Source organism: Rhamphochromis longiceps, linkage group LG7 (assembly GCF_057381845.1).
Source record: "Rhamphochromis longiceps isolate RC_006_pf linkage group LG7, R_longiceps_female_GT1.1, whole genome shotgun sequence".
Taxonomy (NCBI): Eukaryota; Metazoa; Chordata; class Actinopteri; order Cichliformes; family Cichlidae; genus Rhamphochromis; species Rhamphochromis longiceps.
In genome coordinates this window covers 17676997-17699803 of record NC_140563.1, presented here as the reverse complement: position 1 = coordinate 17699803, position 22807 = coordinate 17676997, and the positions used below count along the sequence as shown (strand labels likewise).

The 22807-nt window shown below is 40.5% G+C and overlaps 1 protein-coding gene across 9 annotated transcripts in view; it reads right to left on the bottom strand.

Moving 5' to 3' along the window:
- LOC146665148 (neuronal cell adhesion molecule-like) overlaps positions 1–22807 on the bottom strand; it is a 79384-nt gene that overhangs the window by 24885 nt on the left and 31692 nt on the right. For all 9 annotated transcript variants that reach the window (XM_085412649.1, XM_085412650.1, XM_085412646.1 and 6 more), the window contains 4 exons: positions 2762–2917; positions 1267–1372; positions 508–701; positions 24–146 (listed from right to left, as the gene is read on the bottom strand). In XM_085412649.1, coding sequence (XP_085268775.1) covers positions 24–146; positions 508–701; positions 1267–1372; positions 2762–2843 — 505 coding nt within the window. In that variant the 5' untranslated portion in view covers positions 2844–2917. The remainder of the gene's footprint in view (positions 1–23; positions 147–507; positions 702–1266; positions 1373–2761; positions 2918–22807) is intronic.

Genomic DNA, 22807 nt, shown 5'->3' with positions numbered 1-22807 from the left:
ACATAAGAGATCAAGTTGCTCACTGTTGTCCATCCAGAATATGATGGGAGGGGGTAGGCCAGCAGGGGGGCGACACGGCAACACCAAAGACACGCCCTCCTGCACCACGATTGGCTTGATTTTTTCCTTTGACCACAGGGGGGATCCTATATTGATTGGAGAATAGCACGATCAAATCATAATTTGGCAAAAAATATGGGTCGCTAACAGACTGGAGCTTGCATGACGATGTGGCAAGATGAGGGGAATGATCAAGAATAAAAATATGGAAGTGGGGGGATTACAAAGGTTCAATCACCTATATCTACCGTCGTGTCCAACAAAATAAAACATGCACCTTTCTACAAACAACTTTTACCTTCCAGGAGAGCTCTTAAGATGGAAATTGCAACTTAATTGTTAGAAAAAGAGAAGAAAGGAGGTGATTTTTTTCATAAGATGCACATGAGACAATGAAAGAAGAGAGAGAAGTGATTTTAAAGAAGTGATACAGCAAGCTGCACTCACTGGACTGTCTAACCACTATATTGTGGGAAACAGCGGTTCCGTGTTTGTTTCGTGCTGTGCACTGGTACACCCCCTCGTAGTGTTCAACCCTCTCTCTGCTGATATCCACCACCAGAGTCCCAGATTGCGGCTTCATGTCCACGTTGGGATCATTCTCGACGTCAAAGTGGGTCCCATTTCTTGTCCAGGAGAAACTAAGGAAAAATAAGACCATTATCATAAGAATGCAGGTAATTTTCAAGTGATCAAATCTGGTAATTCATATAAAAAAGAACACATTAATAAAATCTGTTTTACCTATTTGGCTATCTCATTGCACCTGAATTTTTACTGTAAATGTTTCCAATTGTGTTCTTTAAAGAACTTTTTCAAAAGTTTTTCCTATATTTGCCAAGTTTAAATCTACAAAAATATTCTGGATGGTTACATAATAAACTTGCTTTGGGCTGGGGGAAGAATAATCTGGGGTAAAGTAAAGGTTAAGGGCTGAGAGGTGCATTTTATCTATGAGTTCTTGCGAGCATAAAACCACAAATTTATGTGCATGTATGTTATCTTGATGAAAGCTAACTATATGTTAGATTCATTCAAAGCATTCAAAAACAGGTGTCAAGTGTAGGAGTCAAGCAGAACTTTTCTGGCATTGTTTAGAAAACCTGCTGAAAACATTTTAAACATTTGTGACAGGTGGTACCTGAATCCACTCCTGGGGAATTTATATATATTTTTTCCATTTAAAAGAAATTCACTGATTCCTACCTGGGATGCGGTTTTCCCTTCGCCTCACAGTGGATTATAATGTTCTCTCGTGGGTCGACGATGTAATCTTTAGGGGACTGGTAAGTGATGGTTGGCGGCTGCGGCACTAAAGACGACCAGAAAACGGGCGATATTTAATCAGGACCTTTACTGCATAAGTAGGTCTCTTTTTTTTCTTTCCTGCTGCTGCATTGACCACACCAGCAGTGATTACCAATAACATGCAGACTTAGCATACTGAATAAAACCACACAGCTGTTTGCTGACAAACTGAAAAAAGCTCTCAGAATGTAGAAAGGTAGGCAGAAAGCTCAGGTACATTTCCTTTTATTGCAATGAGCCGATGCCTAATGTATTCCTGTCAGTGCTGCGGAGATAAGTAATGGACTATGACAAAACAAATGATATAAGGACTCATGCTGTTTGCAGTATTGCTTTATGGAAAATACTCTACCATTGCAGAAACACACAGAACAAAAACAGCAAACAAAGAAACACAGAAATCAATGCATGCAACATGCCAAGGCCACTCGAAATCACACTCACTATCCTGTAAAACAAATCCGACTAAATGCAATTCAACAATTCATAACGAGCAGCTAGATAAAATGTAATCTTTAATATCCAAAAACAAGCTGCAAGCAAAAACTCAGATTCTTTGAGACTTACATCCTTCCAGAACTTCAGCAAAGAAGAAAGAAAAAAGAATAGTGACAGTAAAAATAACCAGATATTAGTTATGAAAAATATCCCCCTCAATATCTCTGCCTTGTAACAAGGTTCGCACGTGGCTAGCTCTATATTGAGGAATGGAGGCCTCCAGTAGTCAACCAAAAAAGCAACAGAAGCTTCAGGCTGAAACGTTAAATGTCAGTCCATGTAAGTCACAATTAGTATCTAAAAATTGTTAATATACAAACAACACTACATTTACATGGATAAAATGCAGTCACAGTAACTGGAAAAAACATAAAGTACATTGATGAAACTACACAGATGCATACAAGAAAGGCTAGACTAGGCTAGAGCTAAAATACTTATTTGACTCTCCAAAAAAATTATTTAATAGCCAATTTTCACATGAACAACAAATATTTTCTACTTTCAAATGGATGTGTTTCATATTTTTGTTTGCCATAAAAATTTTAAAGCAGAATTTTTAGATTCAGAAATTAAAAATAGCTTGTTTTCGTACTTTTCTGAAATTTAAGGCAAAATTAATGAATTGTTAACAATATTTATAACACAAAGAAGAAAAAGCTATACAGTGTTATGCAAGGGTAAAACTTTTATCAGCCAAACTGTACTGGACCTGGAAGTCATTATCGGTAAATTTGTCAATCCAAAATCAAAATAAATTCGGCTTTTATGTGCTTGATTATCAAAATGTTTGATCAAGTAATAGGCCGGGTGACTTATCTTGTAACTAAATGCAAAGTAACCCTGACACTGTGCGACGACTTTGTTTACAGCTGTGTGTGATTTGTTGTCTTACGGTCTAGTGGGACCTCCAGCGCAGTGGCAAGGTGCACCAGGAACAGCAGAAGCACTCCTACATCCATCCTCCTCCACTCCATGATCACGTGAGACTCAAAGGTCTGCCCCCAAATTCAGTGACGCACCGCCTCTGAGGACACGTGCACTTTCACAACTGCAGGTGGAGACAAGAGAAGAACAAACGAAGGAAAGAAGCTTTTAGAGACATAAGCAAGGACAGAGAGCGCAGGGCTGAATAGCACATCCAGTTACTGCTGTCATCAGTCATATAATGAGTTTTGTTCTATTATGTGGTTTTGAGTCAAAGAAAGAGAGAATGAGTGAGAGACACATCATAGCTCTAGCCACAGATTGATGTTAGTTACCATCCACTGCAATTTGCTGGAAGCTATCTTTTTGATCTAGTGCATTCCGATAGGGACCGACGGGGCCCACATGGGTTCATTTTGCAGGGCTAATCACAGGCGCGGCCATGATGCCATTAGGTTTCTCTGCCGTATTGATCACATCAGCTGGCAGATGATATGCCAAGGGACAAGACAAGGGGACACTCACTTTACTTTCCATTTCACTCGGAGCTTTATCAATGTGATTGACTGACCGGCTGAGCCAGCAGCAAAGTGATCTGAAATGAGGTCAGATTTCAGAGAGCGAACCATCATTCTTTCATTAGACTGCTGTAGTGGGAATGTCATACGTGACGAGACAGAAATAAATATGTGTGACATCTCTGTTTGTCAAGGACAGTTGGTTCAACAAGATTTCAGGTTAAGCTGAGGTGACGTATGTTTTCCTTGCTTGGGCAAACTGGGGTACTGATTCATTGTTAAGTGGGGATTTTTTTTTGTTAAGTAGTTTTATCAAATTGTGTCTCCATCACAACCAATGACTGCAGTCATTGCTCTATAGTCATTGATCACAACACAAGCGTTAAATGAACTGAGTAAAAAGCAAAGCAAAATGTAGTCACGTCACAAAACCACAGAACAAAAATGTTCACTTGTTGCCACACAGCTCGCAGCTACCACATTACACCTTAATCCAGGCAAAAGATCATAGAATATAATATTGAAGTTATAAAAGATCAGAATGTGGCTCAAACTTCAGAGAAATCTAAAAAAGCACAAGGTTAAATTGACTGCTCATTTGAATTCATATTAATCTGCATAATTCAGTGCTGCCGAGTCAAAAGAATGAAGAAAATGAACTTAGGAGGAGTCGTTTTAATAACTGTTTTAATAACCTGTTTTTATCTCGCTTCTTCATCCACTGGCACCATATTAAAAATGTCACAGCTTAATTTAGAGCTCAGGCAGATTAATTTGCTACATTATCGCATAAGCACACTAACAAATTCAGAATGAAAAAAATCACGTGGAGCACTCTAAAGCTGGAGTTACACATGCGTACTGCATGCCTGCTTAGGGCGTGGGGCAGGTCAGGGCTGCAGATGAGGTTGTAAAAGCGATGTCTGGTACCAGAGGCTAGACAGCCATGCGGTAAGACCTGGTCTTCCTAGGGGAACTGAGGTATTTGTTAGTGCTGCCCTAAAGTCATGATTCAGAACCATCCTCAGAGCCGGTGTCTAGTAGCATGGGAAGAGACCAAGGCTAATGTCTACTGCCCCCAGCTTCAACTATACCTCTCCTGGGAAGGCCTGTATTATTCACCCAGGGCAGCCAATCACACTGCTGTGGACACCTCAGGCAGCTCTGGCTTGGGATTTGACATGAAAAGATCCAGAGGGTCATTTCATCAAGATAATTTGCAGGCTGCAGGCATCGGTGCTGAAACTGTACATTTCCTTTCCTTCAGTATATTTTCAGCTTCTGCTGGAAATTTACAATCACATATTGTTTATGCAAAACCCATTCACAATTATGAGTAAGGTGTTGCAGCGCAGTGATTTTCTAGCACCAATTCATTTTGCTTGGTATTAGGCATTAAGGCATTAATGTCACCGTCACTACTTTTGGGGTTTTTTTTCTAAATCATAAATTACAGCCCGAACTGAGAGTGAAAAAAAGGGTGAAGTAAAAATGGCCAGCGTGTGACAGCAACAGAATAAATGTGTTAATTATACATTTTATGGTGAATCCCCAATAAGCTTTGAGATTCTTATCTGGAATGGAGCCAGGGATTCATCCTAGATTCATTTCCCAATTTAATGAGGTGTAGCAACTCAGCTCCAGCCAGCCAGTGTGTTTCCTTTGTTCACACCGTACACGTGTGGGCCTGTGTTTACTTGTACGTGTGTATGTGTGTACAGTATATGTCTGTTTGCTACAGTCACCCCTGTAAGTTTCAGTGATATGAGGCCAAACCTCATATCCGTCTAACAGTTGAGTGACGGTGGAAACTCAGTCGACTCATGTCGTTCAGTATATTTTGAGCGTAATCCAAGCTGGGCCTGAATCTTGAAAAAAAAAAAAAGAAACTAGAGTTCAAAACCAATTTTTTATTTCAATATACAATTATTCAAGGTGAACCTTAATCGCAAAATATATTTCTCTATTGCCGGACCATCCTATGCATCCTGTGCTGACAGAAGATGGAAGCCCAAAGTCAACATATCTCTCTTGCTGGAGCTCAGATAAAACCCCAGTCCCGTTTGGAGTGCTGTGCCAAAAGCCGTCAGATGGCTGATAATATCGAACAGGAAATTGTCTCTTAGACAAAAACACAACAGATTGGTAAGGGCACTTCCAGAAATGATTTTCACTCTTTTTCATATAGATAAAGCTGAGAAAGAAAACTAAGCTGGTGTCTCACTTTGAAACGTGATAACTGTTCGTGGCACTACCTCGTGATGACATCGTTTTTACAGCCGATACCAATATTTGGTGATTTCAGAACCAAATATATTGGCCAACAAGAAAATATATTTCTGGTGAGTTTTTCAAAGTGGCACTTTGAGTACTACACGGCAAGTGCCAATTTATTCCATTCTATTCAAAAGAAAGCCGACATTTCTACAGCCGATATCTCAAAAATTTGGCAACTTACATGAAAACGATTTCGATTGAAAAATAACACCAAGTTAGATTTGGGAGTGAACCATGTCTTTAAACTTGTAGATTTGACAAGTACAGTGCTTATTCACAACTGCTGCCAGCTGCATCTAAAAAACAAGAGACAAGTGGGAGAGCTCATCCGAGGTCAATGCCATATTTTCCATTGTTCCCTTGCCTGTGCTTCACCTTATCAATCAAGTTTCACAGAATTCAGAAAGGTCCTTTTTTTGATGCAAACAGGCCTGCAGACAAGCAGGCGGCACTGAAAACATATTTCAGTCTCAGCTCTCTCCTTGCAGACAGAGTCCATCATCTGAACACCGTGACAGCTGCCACAGTAAACCAAAAACAAGGCTGCAGGGTGTAAAACAAAAACACTGAAAGATATGTATCAGTGAGCTAAGAGGACGTGGTAACTCGAATAATAATCCTGCAGACATTTGGTACATTTGTTGCTTGTGGCATCTTAAACTACTTGTGATGAAGTAATATTAATATTTTGAATTTTTACAAAATACTTTGAAGTTATTGTTTTATGGGTTTTCTGTACATTTCTTGCATCTCTTGAAACATTTACATTCAATGACAAGTGAACATCAAATATGGAAAAGCAAGTTTTTTTGGAACTGTTTTACTCAGCCAGACATTTACTGTCATGGTCCCCGTGCCTGCTCGGCTGGCCCTGTGTGGCTACATGTTATGTTTTGTCTTTTCTCTCTCTCCTCTCTCTCTGCTCGCTGCCTGGGCGGAGCTCATTGTGAGCTCCCGGCCTCCACCACCTGTAGGCAATCACCTGTGGCTCCTCACCTTGTTTGCTCCCGCTACTTAAGGCAGTGACTGAGAGCACCTCGCCGCTGGACTATTGAATAACGCTCGTCAGTGCTACTTTAGCCTCAGCCAGTTTTGAGCTCTGTCCGTGAAAGTTCCGTGCTAACCCTTGTTCTCTGTATGCAGATTTCTCGTGTTTGGTTTGGAGACTCTGGACGCTTTTCCCGACCCCGCTCTGCACCCCTGGGAACCCTGGCCCCCTTCTCCTTCACCTGTATATAGTGCACCTGGAGTGTGTAAATAAACCTGTTTTTCTGAGATTTCAGTCTGCGCCGAGTCCTCCCTGCTCCTCCGTGACATTTTCAGCATAATATGAGGTTAAAGTTGTTGAAAATCGTGCCTGAAATGGTTACAAAGAAAAGCCAACACAAACAAACATGTGGTTTACAAATGGCCAGCTTTGTTATCTGATTGTAGAAAAAAAATGAATGAGCAAAGCTAGCGTTTAAATACCGAACAAGCTAAGTTCAGTAAAAATTAATGTCAGCAAAGTGAAAGGCTGCAATGTTAATTACTGTCTCCGACTACATAAGACCACCTTCGCTCACGTCTTGCTTTTCATTTTGTCAACACTCTGCTCTGTAAAAGCTGCATTGAGCTGTCTGCCTCTCATTCATCCAGCCTCTTCAATTACTCCATTGTCATTTTCCCATACCCAGCTACTTCACCATCCCAAAACTAATTGGTTTTGTGCACATGTCAGGGACATAGCACACGCAACAGCACATACACACCCAGGATAAAGCACATTCACAGAGGCTGTCAACAGAATGTGAGGGTCAGGACGTGTCTGAGCACACAGATAGAGGTGACAGGGGCACAAGGACTGACAATGGAAGTAGACTGCAGTGTAAATGAATTGCAGTCAGTATAGACAAAATCCCAGTTGAATTCCCCTCACAGCAACGGATAACGCTATATGCCTCATATGCTCATCACTTGCACAGATCTTGTCATTGTATGTGCCAAACATTAGTGATGCAACACTGCAACCCTGACAGAATCACAGCTATTGCATCAGAACTCTACACTTTTAACATCTATGATGAAAAACAAGCCTTTCTCCTGCACCAAGCACCCTAATTAACTTCCATAATCAGTGCTATTGATGGCTCATGCAATCAGGGGTTTGTGAGCCTCGGTATGGCCTTAATGGAGCAGCAGGGATCCCCCACAGATGCCTGAATGGATGGGGGTGGAGGGGTATTATGATGAGAATGACTCCACGCTCAGGAAGGAGGTGATGAGGAAACTGATTCGGTTGGAAGCGTTTATTTTTCTGAGATTGCCGGGTGCTCTCGGTGCCTGCTATTCATGCCTTGGGCTGCATGTATTTCTCTGTGCTATTAGATATCAGGAGTATGTGTGTGTGTGTGTGTGTGTGTGTGTGTGTGTGTGTGTGTGTGTGTGTGTGTGTGTGTGTGTGTGTGTGGTTGTGTATGTGTGTGTATCTTCCATGGATCTCAAAGTTGAGGTCAAAGAAGTTAAACAAATAGTAAAGTTATTACAGTTTAGCTAAAAACATCACTGTAGATTATAATATAATATAATATAATATAATATAATATAATATAATATAATATAATATAATAATACAGTTTAATCATTTGTCTTTTTAAGCTGTGGATTCACAGCTAATGTGCTAAACAGGGGTAAGCGGTGATACAATTTACAGCAATGATACATGAGGTTGAATGTTCAGTGGCTTTGACTAATACCTCTCACGGGCCTCTTATTAGCAGCCACAGGACCACAACACACATTCCATGGGCCGGCTTCAGTGTATGTTTCCCATAATCTTCTCATTAGCTTTTGTAAATGAGGCAGCGTATGCAAATAATTGGTGTGGTTAACATATGAATTGGGGTCCTGTTGTTCAACGAGACCCCATAGCCCAAAGAACACACCAGAGCCCTTGATCTGAACTGTACAATGCAAGACAATAAAAGATCTTCAATCATCTGATTCACTATAAAGATGCTATTTAAATTCAGCTTTCTGACCAGAGCTGTAGTGGTTTTGATGCATAGGCCTCCCAAATACATGAGTAAATAGGCTTCAGTATTTTCATTAGTAATATTAACCACTTTATACGATGTGAACTCCACTGACTTTGCACCAGGCAAAAAATCACTCAAAGAAAAAAAGACATGTGCATGGGGTGTGTAATTATGGGATGTGTAGGCTCTTGGATTTTCCAGATAGTTTGACCTTTATGTTTTGTCGACTACGTCATGAGTTCTTGCTTTTTGAAAAACTGTTTTAGGCAAGTCGTCACACTTCATGGAAAAGCTCCATTACATCTTTGGGGGTAGGCCTTTAAAGTTACAAGGCTTTGTTTTTGAAACTCCCCTGGCTATCGACATAAAACAAGTCTTAATTCTAATTGGCATCTGCTGCTAATGCAACATGTCCGGCAATTTGTCTAGTTTACCTTCTTTCAGAGCGCCACACATTGACATTCACAAAGCTTGCTCGCCATACATGCCAAAAACACTTCAGGATTCGCTCGCTGTTCCCTCTGCCTAAATGCTAATCAGAAACGGCGCCGGCACTTCTGAGGAAGACGGCCTCTTTAACATGCAGATGGAAGCAGCACCACTAGATGGGATGGTGCTCTTAACGCCTTGGAGGTCTAAGTTATCAGAGATGATAACGCTAACCTTACCCATGCCCTACATTTTAGGAAAAGGCAAAACTCTCTTTTCTTTCCTTTTTTTTTTGGGCAGGTGGAAATGAAAACAGATTTTGATTTGCGTTACAATCATTATTTTTCTTTGATCCCTCATTGCCAAGACTTGGGAGAAAAACAAAATTGCATATTCTGATTGCCTGGGGCTAGACTTAGAATTAGGGATATCACTGATAACGAATACATTATCGATAAGGAATCCAAGTGCAATAAAAATACATATTTCTTTTATTTAATACATTTAGTTGCTACGTCATGTCCTCACATTATGGCTGTGTTTCCTCAATTAGGTCTCTCGTTCTTGGGGTTTGTGTATAAATCCCTCTCCTTAGGAAAAGTATTAGCGGGGAATCGTTTCACTGCTTCACAATCTAGCAAAAACTAATTATTCTTTAAAAAAAAAACAGTAAGGTTGGACTTAAAAGTCTTTTTATGACATCTGAAATAATTACTAGTGCCACTTTTAAAAAGCATAGATGAATTGAGAACAGGTGGCAAAGCAGGACACGACTGAATGAACAAATGTGTATCTGAACTTGACCTTTATGCAATAGCTGATCACTACACTATAATTACTTATGTATGAGAACATTTCTGCTTGTGCAGAAGGGGGCAGATAAACACCGGAGCAGTGCAAAGCACGGAGCTCGAGTATGCCTGCCCTACCACATGAGAGCGTTATGGGTGAAGCCATTCATATGCTGAGCAGACGTTCATTGTCATGAGCAAATGCAAGAGGAGTGGGAGGAATGCATGCCGACCTGCTTCCTGAATAGCTAAAGAAACTGTTAAAATCCTCATACGACACCACAAGACAAACTTCAGCCACAGAGACATGGCAGGTTTGAACAAAAAAAGTAATCAACAAAACCCAATCTCCTCTGGGAACAAATCCTGTGAGCCAGCAGATAGAAATATCTGTGCATTTGTAAACTCAAATAGTGCTTAAGGAGTTAAGCAATTTAAATCTCAGCAAAGATAGTAAAATGGTTTCAAGCTAAATATAGGGACTGTCTGTACACTTTCCAGCAGAGTACAGCCACTCAAAACTGCACTCCAAAAGGGCATTCTGTATCCATGGCAATCCCCTCAATACTTTTAGATTTCCATGCCAACAAAAAAAAAAGTCAATTCTCTCACCAAATACAGACGAAAAAAGAAAACAGGAGAAAAAGGCCCAGGCCCATTTATCATCCCAAAAGTAACCTTAGAGAAAACCTGCACATTTGACATCTGTTTGGTCCAAAAAAACAGTCTCAGCCTCCTCTGAGCTCAACAAAAGAGATGTGATTAGAATCTCAGTTTGCCACTATGTCCACACCGGATGGCTTACTACACGTGTGAAGGGTCTCTCAAGATGGTGCCAATATGAGAAGTTTACATTAAGCTTAGGGGTGCCATAAAGAGAGTCTGTGTGCAGGAAATGATCACCTCTGACTCAAAAAAGCTCTGATGTAGCAAATGAATTCCAGCGGGCTAAGTCAGCCATGGTAGCACAAAGAAACAGTGTTTATATATGATTGCTGTGAGTCAACAGTTGCAACTAGGGCTTTCTAGAAAAGCATGACTGTATAATGAACGCTCTTCTGCTGGAATTTGAATTGTGCTGATACAGTATGTAGGCAGGCAGGGAGCAACTGGTCATTTGGAGCTGTCTGCACTTTGTGCGGGTACCATTCACTCCAGTAAAATCTGTCGGCAACATCAGATAACAAAGCGTGAACACTGACTGTGAGCTGGAACAATCTGTTACCGCTGCGTGTTACCAGAACATGTAATTCAAAAGTGAGAAAGGAGCAGGTGGACAGAGGCGGTGAGGCTGAGGCTTATTGAATACAATCTGTATCCTGTGGCCATTTCTCTGCACATAATTAGAATAAACAGCACGCTTATATTGATTCACAGAACTATAAAGGAAGAAATAAAATGGTTTTTTATTCATGCAAAATCCTTAAGAGAATGCTTGTAAACAGAAATATACATATAATTTACTGAAATAAGTTATTTTAGTGGAACTTCTGAGGTGAGCTCTAAGCTAAACGTTAGCACAATGTTAGCATGCTATTAGCTTGCTAACGTCGCTTGCAGTATTGCTTACAGTATAGCTGTACTTTCAAATTTAACATAGTAGTGCCTATTGAGTAATAGGGATGTAACAATTATGAAACCAAGATCGCAAACCTGAATAAAAACATCTGCATCATGATACTGCCATCTTTCTCTACAGTGATACTCATGGGGATTGGTGTGGTCTTCTGCTGCTGTAGCCACTTTGCTTCAAGGTTTGACCTTTGTGCACTCCTGTATACCTTAGTTGTAATAAGTGGTTTATTTGAGTTACTTTTGCCTTCCTGTCAGCTTGATGAGGTCTCTCCATTCTCCTTTGAACTCAGGCATGACTAACGTATTATCATATAATTTTCAGCACATTTTCTATAAACCCTAGAGATGGCTGTGTCAGAAAATTCCAGTAGAACAGTTTGAAAAATATCTAGATCTGTTAAGGCTCAGTAAAAGTGTGGTGAAAGTTGTAATATTTAAAGATCATTAAGATAATGAGAGAACTCAAAAACACCAGAAAAATAAAGTTATTTTTTTGTTATTATCTGCTCAAGTGTTCAGCACTGTAGTAAAAATATTTTTTGCATGTTTTTTGTCCTGGGGCTTTTTTCTACAAAATTGTATTTGTGATACAAAAAGTAGTCAGGGAAATCGCCAAAGTCACTCACATTTATCCTTGGAGGAAACTGTGGCCATCTCCAACCCAAAGTGTTCCAGTGCACCTACCGTCACAACAAACGGACACAATCCCTAAAGACTTGCTGCCAGCAATGCGACTAGAGAGAAAGTTCTGCTGGCAAACAAAGTGTGAACACTGGCTCTGTGCTGGAACAATATGTTATCACAGTGTTTTACCAGAATATTTAATTTAAAAGTGGGAAAAGTAAGCTGTGAGAAAATCTGCGGCAGGTGGAAGGAGGCAGTGAGTGTTGTTATTGAGTGCCACCTCTGCATTCACAGAGCGCCACAATAGGCTTCTCCCGCTTCTCCTCCTCCACTGTCAGCCCCTTCCACTCCACCCCACCTGTTTGTAAAAGGTCAGCACAGAGGAGGGTCCTCAGGCCCCCACCGTCCTCCCCTTCCTGGACCTACAGATCCCACTCCACAATCATCCTCAACGCTGGAGCCTAGAGCCAGGAAACTCAATCAAAGAAGGGCTTCAGAGAGCTCCAGACCTCTCAAAACCATCCATTGTCTCCATAAGGCTTCCAAACACTGCAGCAGGTCTATATGTAACACTGTAAGAGGAGTTGCTCATTACTGCCTGTCCCCAGCTTCACTTTGTTTCTTTTGTGCAGCTGACACAAGAATCTAGTTGCCCAGCTGGGCCAATAAAAGAGAGTGAGGTTACATAAAAAAAACGAGAGAAAAAAAAGAAATTCAGAAAAGTAATTCATTTGCAGGAGTGAATGATGACGTGACAAATATGTTGCACGTGCATAAAGGTGCCATGTTGGTGTTTTTTTCATAAAAAAGACACATTATACATAAATCTGTGACCTGTGCCAGTGCGAGACAGTACTTTAATGGTATCTGTTTAAAATTTGCCATTCATCCCGCGAGTTAAGAGTATTAACTGACACGCCGCACAACAATGTGTGTGAATGTCAGCGCAATCCATTATCATATGAAGAAAGCACTATGTAACTGCCCCCTCTCGCTCACTCTCTCTCTCTCCCAGCCCCTCCTCAGCCCCTTTCAGATACGGCAGGTGAATACAAATCATTTCCCCTCCGCTGCTCTCCAAAAGGACTCACCATCCAATTTCAGACACAGAGGACACAAACAATGGTCCTTTCAAAGTGTGAGAAAATCAAATCATGGTCTTTTCTTATTAAAAGACACTATTAGGAGGTTACCCTTCCTCTTGTGCAGAACCAGCTCAGAAAAACAGAACTGAATCAAAGCATCTGTGAGTTAAATAAGTTTTTAAAAAATTATATATTTACATGTCAGATCAATAAATGACTAAAGCAATTCGTACAGTAATAAAAAAATTAAATCAGTTCAAAAGACTGAACACAGTTGTGTGAAAAAGTAAATACACCCACTGCTTCCTTAGGAATTAAGAGGGTAAGTAATGGTAAGCATGTTAAATGTTAACGTTTATAACAGTATCATTAGAAAAAGAGTGAACAAATATGGCTTGTTTGGACAGGTTGTGTCCAGAAGAAAGCTTCTTTTCTCTAAAAAATGCAAAACACGCCAGCATAGCTGAAGTTTGCAAAGTTGCACCTGAACAAACTACAAGACTTCTGCAACAATTGCCTTTGCACAAACAAGACCAAATGTTTGACCATGATGCACAATGGCAAAAAGAAAACAGAGCATATTAGCACAAACATCTCATACAACTGGACGGGTACAATCACAGGGCCTCTGCACCTTGGAGTCACTGCTTATGAACTCTTCTGTGCACCAAAGTTTTTAGAGTTAAACACGAGGCCAGCTGTGACAGCTAAAGCTTGGCCCAAACTGGGTCATGCAACAGGGCAATGATCCCAAGCTCAGCAGCGCATCTACAACAGAAAAAGCTTCACTGAAAAATCCAGACCTCAAACTGACTGAAATGCTGTGGTGGCATTTCAGAGACCTGTGCACAAAGAAAGAAGAGTAGGCCAAAATTCTTCCACAATAATTTGAGACACTGATAAAGTCTTACGAAAATGGATTACTTCATATTATTGCTGCTGAAGGTCCTGCCACCTGAATCCTGACTGAATCATGGGGTGTACTTAGTCGTTACATGGAGTTCTGTAATCATCTTTCTGGTTACTTTATTTTACTTTTGCTATTAAACTTTCAACTGTTTCCGTTTTCACTCATTACTATTTTTAGTTGCAGTCTTTCTTTAATACTCTACCAAACATTGTTCAAGACAGAGGGGGGGGAAAAAAGACTTGAACATTAAACTGAATACAAAAATTTGGTTCTCTAGCTGTCAGAAGGCGGAATAATTATGAGTTAACTCACTTTTCCAGTCATATACTTTTTCCTCTTATTTACACTCAGTGAAAAACAAAAAACAGAACCATTAACCAACCCACACAACTCACATTATTCACCAAAATACACCGCAGCGCATATAGAAGTGCTGCTTAATGTGACAGCAGTGTGTCTGCAACGCTGATCCAAACATTCACTTTGGGTCGAGTCTGAATGAGCTTTGCTTACTTTGGCAAAATGTATGGGCACTCTGTTTCTGTAGTCAGGTTTTCATATGCTAAACTCGCCTCCAGGGGAAGTGAACAATTCATCAAAGATATCCCTGTGCAAACTCCTCCAACATTTCTTTGAAATGAAGGCAGAGATGCTGGGAATTTTCAGTCTGAATTTCCCATCCAAGGATTTCAGATGGAATTTGATCTAATTAAGCTCTGAGGCCGAGAACTTGTGTATGTTTTATTTTACCAAAAGTGAAATAACAGGGAGAGCGATAACATCTCCCTTAAGCTGATGGAACTATTTTTTTGTCAGTATGTAATTGAATGACCTAATTTTAACTGAAGCATTGGATTTGATAAAATTAAAGAGTGAGTTTAAAGAATACAATGAAAATAAAACCCCTGGAGGTTGAGTGACTGATCAGGACTCTTGGTGCCTTACCAAGGCTTAGTGTGAACATGCTTCTATCTCTCTCATGGGTCTGGATGACTGAAACGTTAGCTAATGAGTATTAATGACAATAATGAAAGACTTAGCCTTCTCATAAAGGGAGTCTCTTTATGTTCTTCACAACTTTCCTTGGATGTGCGGCTGATGCTGAGTCGTAACAATACGCCAGAGACTCAACAAAAAAATTCTTGGTGTTACAGCTTAGCAATTTTCCCTTTTACATCCATCATTTGAAGAGTCTGAGTGGTTTCGAGTAGGTCTGATATTTTGCCCAGAAGGCGCCGCAGCTCAGACAAACAGTGCTCCATCCTTACAGATCATCTGGTCCCATCAAAAATAATGGCCTCCGACAAGAACTGCTCCATCAGCCCTCATTTGTCAACCGGTGATTCCGGAGGAAACACTGCTCCCATTTAACACTAACAGTCCGCAAGCTTCCGCTAATAGTCTCTGTCCTGCGTCTGCCTTTGACAGGATGAGACCGGTCGCTAATGCATGAGAGGTGTCTGCTGAGTGTTGGATAATGGCTGTGTGAGGCTTTGGTGGAGCCTGTGGCGTTTATCTGGCTGCATCTATCAGTCAGTACAGGTAGAGGAAAAAGGATGAGGCAGTGAGGTCAAACATCGCTGTAGGACAAAGCGTGCGTCACTTGCACCCAGAGGTGTTTCAGTTTTTTCCGGGGGGGGGGGGGGTGTTTAACATGACAGAATAATGAATTACCAACCTAACACATAATGATACAGTACAGTATCTCCACAGGAAACACCTCACCCACCTCCTCTGTCAACACACGAAAAATGAATAAGAGGATTTTACTGGTCGTCGCATTTACATTAAACAGTGCACTTCAAACACAGTTATTCATAAGTTGAGTTATTATAGCAATTTCTGGGGGGGTTTCTCTAAAAAAAATACTTTTCTCAGTACATAAACACAAGAAAATATTCTTTGCATATTCATTTTCATCCTCAGCTAATGAAGGTAAAGTTATTCAGCATTAAATGGTGTGATTACACAAGCAGCCACAGCCAAACACGGCTGAATAAAGTGTAGGATAAAATTACAGAATATTTAATGTGATTCACAAACTATTTCAAGTGAAGATGATGGTTTTCAGTACTCAGCGCGACAGAATTTTGTGATGTGTCAACGATACAATGTAAACCTCAACTATCTGCAACCAGAAAATTGTGTTTTTCAATGTCCATCTCAGGCTTGATTTAAAAGTTTCCACATGTTTTCTATAGATGTCTCAGTTGAATAGCTGGTGTTTTACCGGACAACATTAATGCATTGACATTATACCACTTCACCAAGTAAATATAGCTGACATGGGCATCCATGCTTATCACATATGTAAAACAATTAAAGGCAAAACCCGTAGCCTTGACCTGTAGTACAACAGAGCTGCAAATGCATCTGCTCATTCTGAGCAATTGATTTTATCGCATGAAGAAATATTTCTTTCCTGCTGGGAGGGGCAATGCTCCCATCAAAAGAGGTCACTGAAACTGCAACGAGTATAAAAATGATTAATAGCCTTCTGAGTCACTAGCTAACCTATTTTGAAGAACCTATTGAACATTTGGGACCAACATGTTAAAAAAGCACCACAAACTAAAATAATGTTGTCCTATGCCTAATAAAATCCATGTCTCTGTTTAGGTATGCTAATATTTTGGGGTTATTATTTACTCCGTGTTTATAGCAACGCCTATTAATGTGCTCATTTAAAATGAATACAGTCAAAATAGTAACAGCAAAAAGTATTCCAATATACAGCCATAAATAAAAGTCTGAATCGCTTGCTATTTCAGTGTGCCTCTATGTTTCATACGCACTCATTCCTTTACTCTCCCTCTCACAGCAGGTACACAGACAGAGATTTCTCATTAGATGAGATGCAGGTGAGCCAGGGGTCACATCTAAATTCAAGCATTTGTATTCCAGCACGACACCCAGGGAGCACGCTGTTTGTAGTGATGAGCAGATAGGCTCGGCCTTGAACCAGGACCCACAGCTAGCAGGCACATAAATCGTTCGGTTTCTCAGAGGCTATTCCAACACTGATAGATCCCACCAGTTTCGACAGTATAAGGACAGTCTTCTCGTCTTCTCAGTCCTGAAGCCACATTGAAATTCTATCCTAGACATTTCGCACTGAAAAAAAATGTATACAAAAATCACTAATCACGCAGCACCAACAAAGGATTTGAAACCTTGATGGGCCGGAGCCTGATCCTTCTCTGGCAAAAATAATGGTAAAGTGAATTAGGGCCTTCCTTTTGAAAAATGCTCCTTCTTAAGCCAGACGAATAGTCTGCCTGAGTATCTGAGCATTGATGGCTTTGTGAGTAAGAGTGGCATTGCAAAAGAACACATGTATCAACTGAACTGAAGTTTGATGGTATTAAGTTATAAAATCATATAACCTTAGATCTTCACTTCAAGTTGTTGTTGTATCTATAAAAGCGGAACGCCAAACTCAGGCCCAGCATGCCGATGGGCTTGCAACTGGCATAAGCCCTGTGTCCGTGCTCTAAATATGAAGCGAAGCCAGCAGTCAATTAGCTTAACAAAGCATAAAGACTGGGAGAAAGGGAGGATCAGCTAGCTTGGCTGGCTCCAAGAAACAGGCCTAGCACATAACTGTGTGAAATACACAACTTTTGATTCCCCGATAATTGGACAGACAGGAAGAGCAGCGAAGGTGGAGCGAGGCCTGGGGCAAGGCTGTGCAGGTGAGAGGAGAGTGCAATCAGGGAAAATAAAGATGGAGATGCAACACCAGACACAGAGCAGATTCTCCAGGCTCTCTGCTGAGCTGTTTGTGAAGCAGCTGTGCATGAAGCCAACTTTTTCCACTGCCCTGGAAGACGGCAAAGACAAGCAGAATTCCCCCGTGAAGGGCCTCACCAGCCTCTTTCTGGCCCTCACTGTCTTTGTGCCCATCTATTCATCTGCTTATTTTTTCATGTGCTTCCCAAAACTAGCTGGGTCTCTGGGTATCTCCCTGTTTGTGTCTGCTTCTCACAAAACCAGTCTCACTGGGAAAAAAGCAGAAAACCTTACAGTAAATCTTTGGATTACATGTATATGTCATACACTTATACACTATGATTTCTGCATAAAAGTGGTCATGAAGTTAAGGTTATATCTAATGAGAAAATGCTGAAGTACAAGTACTCTTAAAAGTAAATCATCATAATAGACATGAGACATCTCATTTTTTCTCCTTCATCTATTAGAGTAGAGACACTAAAACAATGCGTCTATACGCAGCTTCTTTCCCACAAACAGGAGACATTACACGCACAGACATAAGTGTTGACACAGAGAACCGTAAGAGAATTGTCAGGCGTATAATGAAGAGACACCGGAGAAACGTCTTGATGCATTCATCTGAAACAGTGTGCGCTGGGAGCAGCCCAGAGGCCCTCTGCGAAAGCGTGTATCCCGCTACTTATCCGCAGTGTGTCTGATCTCTGAGCTGCCGCTGAGTAATATCACTGCTTTCTAACCACATGCAAGAAAACTGCTGTTCTACTCACAGCAAACTGTTCAGTTACACTGAGCTGGGAAATTCTAAAACTGAAATTAGTGTTCGGTGTTCAGCCTTTTCAATGCAACTTTTAGGCTTTTTTTGGTTCTGCAGTGAACCTGAAAAACAACAGGAACTATGTTCGCTCTAATTAGGCCGTGTTACCACTGCAGGCTAAAATAGCACTAATCTCTCGCATCTATTCTTTTCATAACACGCAGCCACGGCAAATCCCACTGAGTCTGATTTGTTCAATTTTCAAACTGATGCTCATCTGCGGCCTTCAATCAGACACATCTTATTTTTTGAACGTGACCTCAGTCTGAACAGTCACATATAAATTCAGAGGTGCTGACGCACATATGTAGTTTTAGAGAAAACCTTTTTCCAGTGAAGCCATTCACATCGCGATCCGAGGATTGTGCGTCAACTCCACATTCAAAATTACAGTCATTGCTCAGCAAATATCCATGAATAAAAAAAATCTCTCTTTATCTTCTTTCTTTTTGTCATCCAATTACAAAGTTGCTGCATTTTACTCCACATGAGTTTATAAATGAAAGTGTAAATACCACCTGAGTCACCTGAATTTTTGACTTTTGTAACAGGATAATTCTCCAATTATGTGTCTCTCACTCACATTCCAAAGTAGGCTTAGGGAGCATGTGGGCCTACCCTGAGTATGGATGCATAAACTGGTTGGGATTCAAACCCCCAAGCCTCTCTTCTGAAGACCAGTAGTGTTCCCACTATCTCCTAAATTGGGGGAACGGCTCCCAGATCCCAGGAACGACATCTGAGATATCTGTCCAGAAGAAGGCAGTCCTAAAAACAGCAAAGATACTCCACAGGACCCTCAAACTCTCAGGCCTCCGGTAGAGGACCTGAGCTTGAAGGACAAGGAATGTCCACAGCGCGAGTGGGGAATAAATATACATATATAAAATACACACATACACTCCTTCTATCCAAAGTATCACTGGGCAAAAAAAGCAAAGTCTGGGTTCATACAACCTTTTTTGCAACTTTGCCCTTTCTGTTTTGCAGGGTCACTTTCTAACTCTTTGATTGTGGGCAGAGGAGACATGACACAAAATTAGGGGAGAGGAAGAATGCCAAGAATCAAAGGTTACTGAAAACCCTCCAGTCATTCTGAACAAAACTGCACTCACCTCGCCCACTGTTTTTTGAGATTCAGCAATGTAGTAATATCACAAGTAAAAATAGATGGACTGCACAAGTACAAAAAAAACACTAGCCAGCTCCCTAGCTAGCAATGTAAAATAAAATGAAAATGAAGTTTGGGTAAATAAAACCTGGCAACCGAAGGGAATGCGTAATATGCAGTTTCAGTTTTAGGTAAAACCAAAGAGCAGAATCAAGATATTTTAAACCATTTTTTAAAAATAAATAAATCCTTCAATCTTTGGCTGCAGAAAATAACTGGCTATGACCCACAGACACTAGTGGATTGTTGGCGCCTTTCTTCCCTTTGCTCTGCCAGCCCTGCGCTGCAGCCATCTGCACTTGTTGCTTGTTTTAGGAAATTTTGTGCCTTTAGCAAGTGAAACACGTAATCAGTTGTAGCAAGGTCAGACATTTGGAAAAATCAAAGCTATGGCCATAAAATCCTATGGTTGTGTTTCTTCTTATTATAATTACTATTTTATTTTACATTTTAGGAATGCACTCAGTTTACTATACTTGCTCAGTCAGAACAGAACAACCCCAGGTTTCTCTTCAGCACTGTAGCCAGGCTGACAAAAAGTCAGAGCTCTTTTGAGCCAACAATCCCTTTAACGTTAACTAGTAATGACTTCATGAACTTCTTCACAAATAAAATTTTTATCATTAGAGAAAAAATTACCAACAATCATCCCACAGATGTAATATTATCTACAGCTACTCTTAGTACCATTGATGTTAAGTTAGATATAGTTCTATATTGTGTATTTTGTTGTACAGTTATTTTATTTTCAACTTTAATTTATATATTTTATCTTATTCTTTCCCAGTTAAATTTACCCTTCATTCTAATTTGACTCTTTTTCTCTAATTGATCTTTCTGAGTTAATTTCAATAATTACTTCCTCCAAACCATCAACGTGTCTTTTAGACCCCATTCCTATAAAACTGCTCAAAGAAGTGCTGCCATTAATTAATTCTTCGATCTTAAATATGATCAACCTATCTCTAATGATCGGCTATGTACTACAGGCCTTCAAGCTAGCTGTAGTTAAACCTTTACTCAAAAAGCCATCTCTAGACCCAGCAGTCTTAGCTAATTATAGGCCAATCTCCAACCTTCCTTTCATATCAAAAATCCTTGAAAGAGTAGATGTCAAACAGCTAACAGATCATCTGCAGAGGAATGGTTTATTTGAAGAGTTTCAGTCAGGTTTCAGAGCTCATCACAGCACAGAAACAGCTTTAGTGAAGGTTACAAATGATCTTCTTATGGCCTCTGACAGTGGACTCATCTCTGTGCTTGTCCTGCTAGACCTCAGTGCAGCGTTCGATACTGTTGACCATAATATCCTATTAGAGCGATTAGAACATGCTGTAGGTATTACAGGTACTGCACTGCAGTGGTTTGTATCATATCTATCTATTAGACTCCAATTTGTGCATGTAAATGGAGAGTCCTCTTCACACACTGAGGTTAATTATGGAGTTCCACAGGGTTCGGTGCTAGGACCAATTCTGTTTACATTATACATGCTTCCCTTAGGTAGCATCATTAGAAGACATAGCATACATTTTCACTGCTATGCAGATGACACCCAGCTCTATCTATCTATGAAGCCAGATAACACACACCAATTAGTTAAACTGCAGGAATGTCTTAAAGACATAAAGACCTGGATGGCCTTTCTGCCAACTTTCTGCTTCTTAATTCAGATAAAACTGAGGTTATTGTACTCGGCCCTGAAAAGCTTAGAAATATGGTATCTAACCAGATTCTTACTCTGGATGGCATTACCTTGGCCTCCAGTAACGCTGTGAGGAACCTTGGAGTTATTTTTGACCAGGACATGTCCTTCAATGCACATATTAAACAAATATGTAAGACTGCGTTCTTCCATTTGCGCAACATCTCTAAAATTAGAAATATCCTGTCTCAGAGTGACGCTGAAAAACTAGTTCATGGATTTATTACTTCCAGGCTGGACTACTGCAATTCATTATTATCAGGATGTCCAAAAAACTCACTGAAAAGCCTTCAGCTAATCCAAAATGCTGCAGCAAGAGTCCTGACAGGGACTAGAAAGAGAGAGCATATTTCTCCTGTTTTGGCTTCCTTTCATTGGCTTCCTGTTAAATCCAGAATTGAATTCAAAATCCTGCTCCTCACATACAAGGTCTTAAATAATCAGGCCCCATCTTATCTTAATGACCTTGTAGTACCATATCACCCTATTAGAGCACTTCGCTCTCGCTCTGCAGGCCTACTTGTTGTTCCTAGAGTATTTAAAAGTAGAATGGGAGGGAGAGCCTTCAGTTTTCAGGCCCCTCTTCTGTGGAACCAGCTTCCAGTTTGGATTCGGGAGACAGACACTATCTCTACTTTTAAGATTAGGCTTAAAACTTTCCTTTTTGCTAAAGCATATAGTTAGGGCTGGACCAGGTGACCCTGAATCCTCCCTTAGTTATGCTGCAATAGACATAGGCTGCCGGGGATTCCCATGATGCATTGAGTTTTTCCTTTCCAGTCACCTTTCTCACTCACTATGTGTTAATAGACTTCTCTGCATTGAATCATATCTGTTATTAACCTCTGTCTCTCTTCCACAGCATGTCGTTTATCCTGTCTTCCTTCTCTCACCCCAACAGGTCGCAGCAGATGGCTGCCCCTCCCTGAGCCTGGTTCTGCCGGAGGTTTCTTCCTGTTAAAAGGGAGTTTTTCCTTCCCACTGTTGCCAAAGTGCTTGCTCATAGGGGGTCATATGATTGTTGGGTTTTTCTCTGTATCTATGAAGCGCATTGAGGCGACTTATGTTGTGATTTAGCGCTATATAAATAAAATTGAATTGAATTGAATTGAATTCAGACAGACAGATGGATAGATAGATGCACAGCTCTGATCTTTGATCTGTTTCCTACTCACCTCTATTTGTTATCAAAAAAACATTAATACAACACGCTCTGATTGGACACGTGATTGAAAGCGGTGAAAGACAGCAGCATGGAGGTAAACAGAAACCTCTCTAGCCTCTATTGAAAGCCTGGGACCTAAAAGCTGTTTCTTCACAATACACACTTCACGCCTCACTGTGCTTCAAACTGCTACTC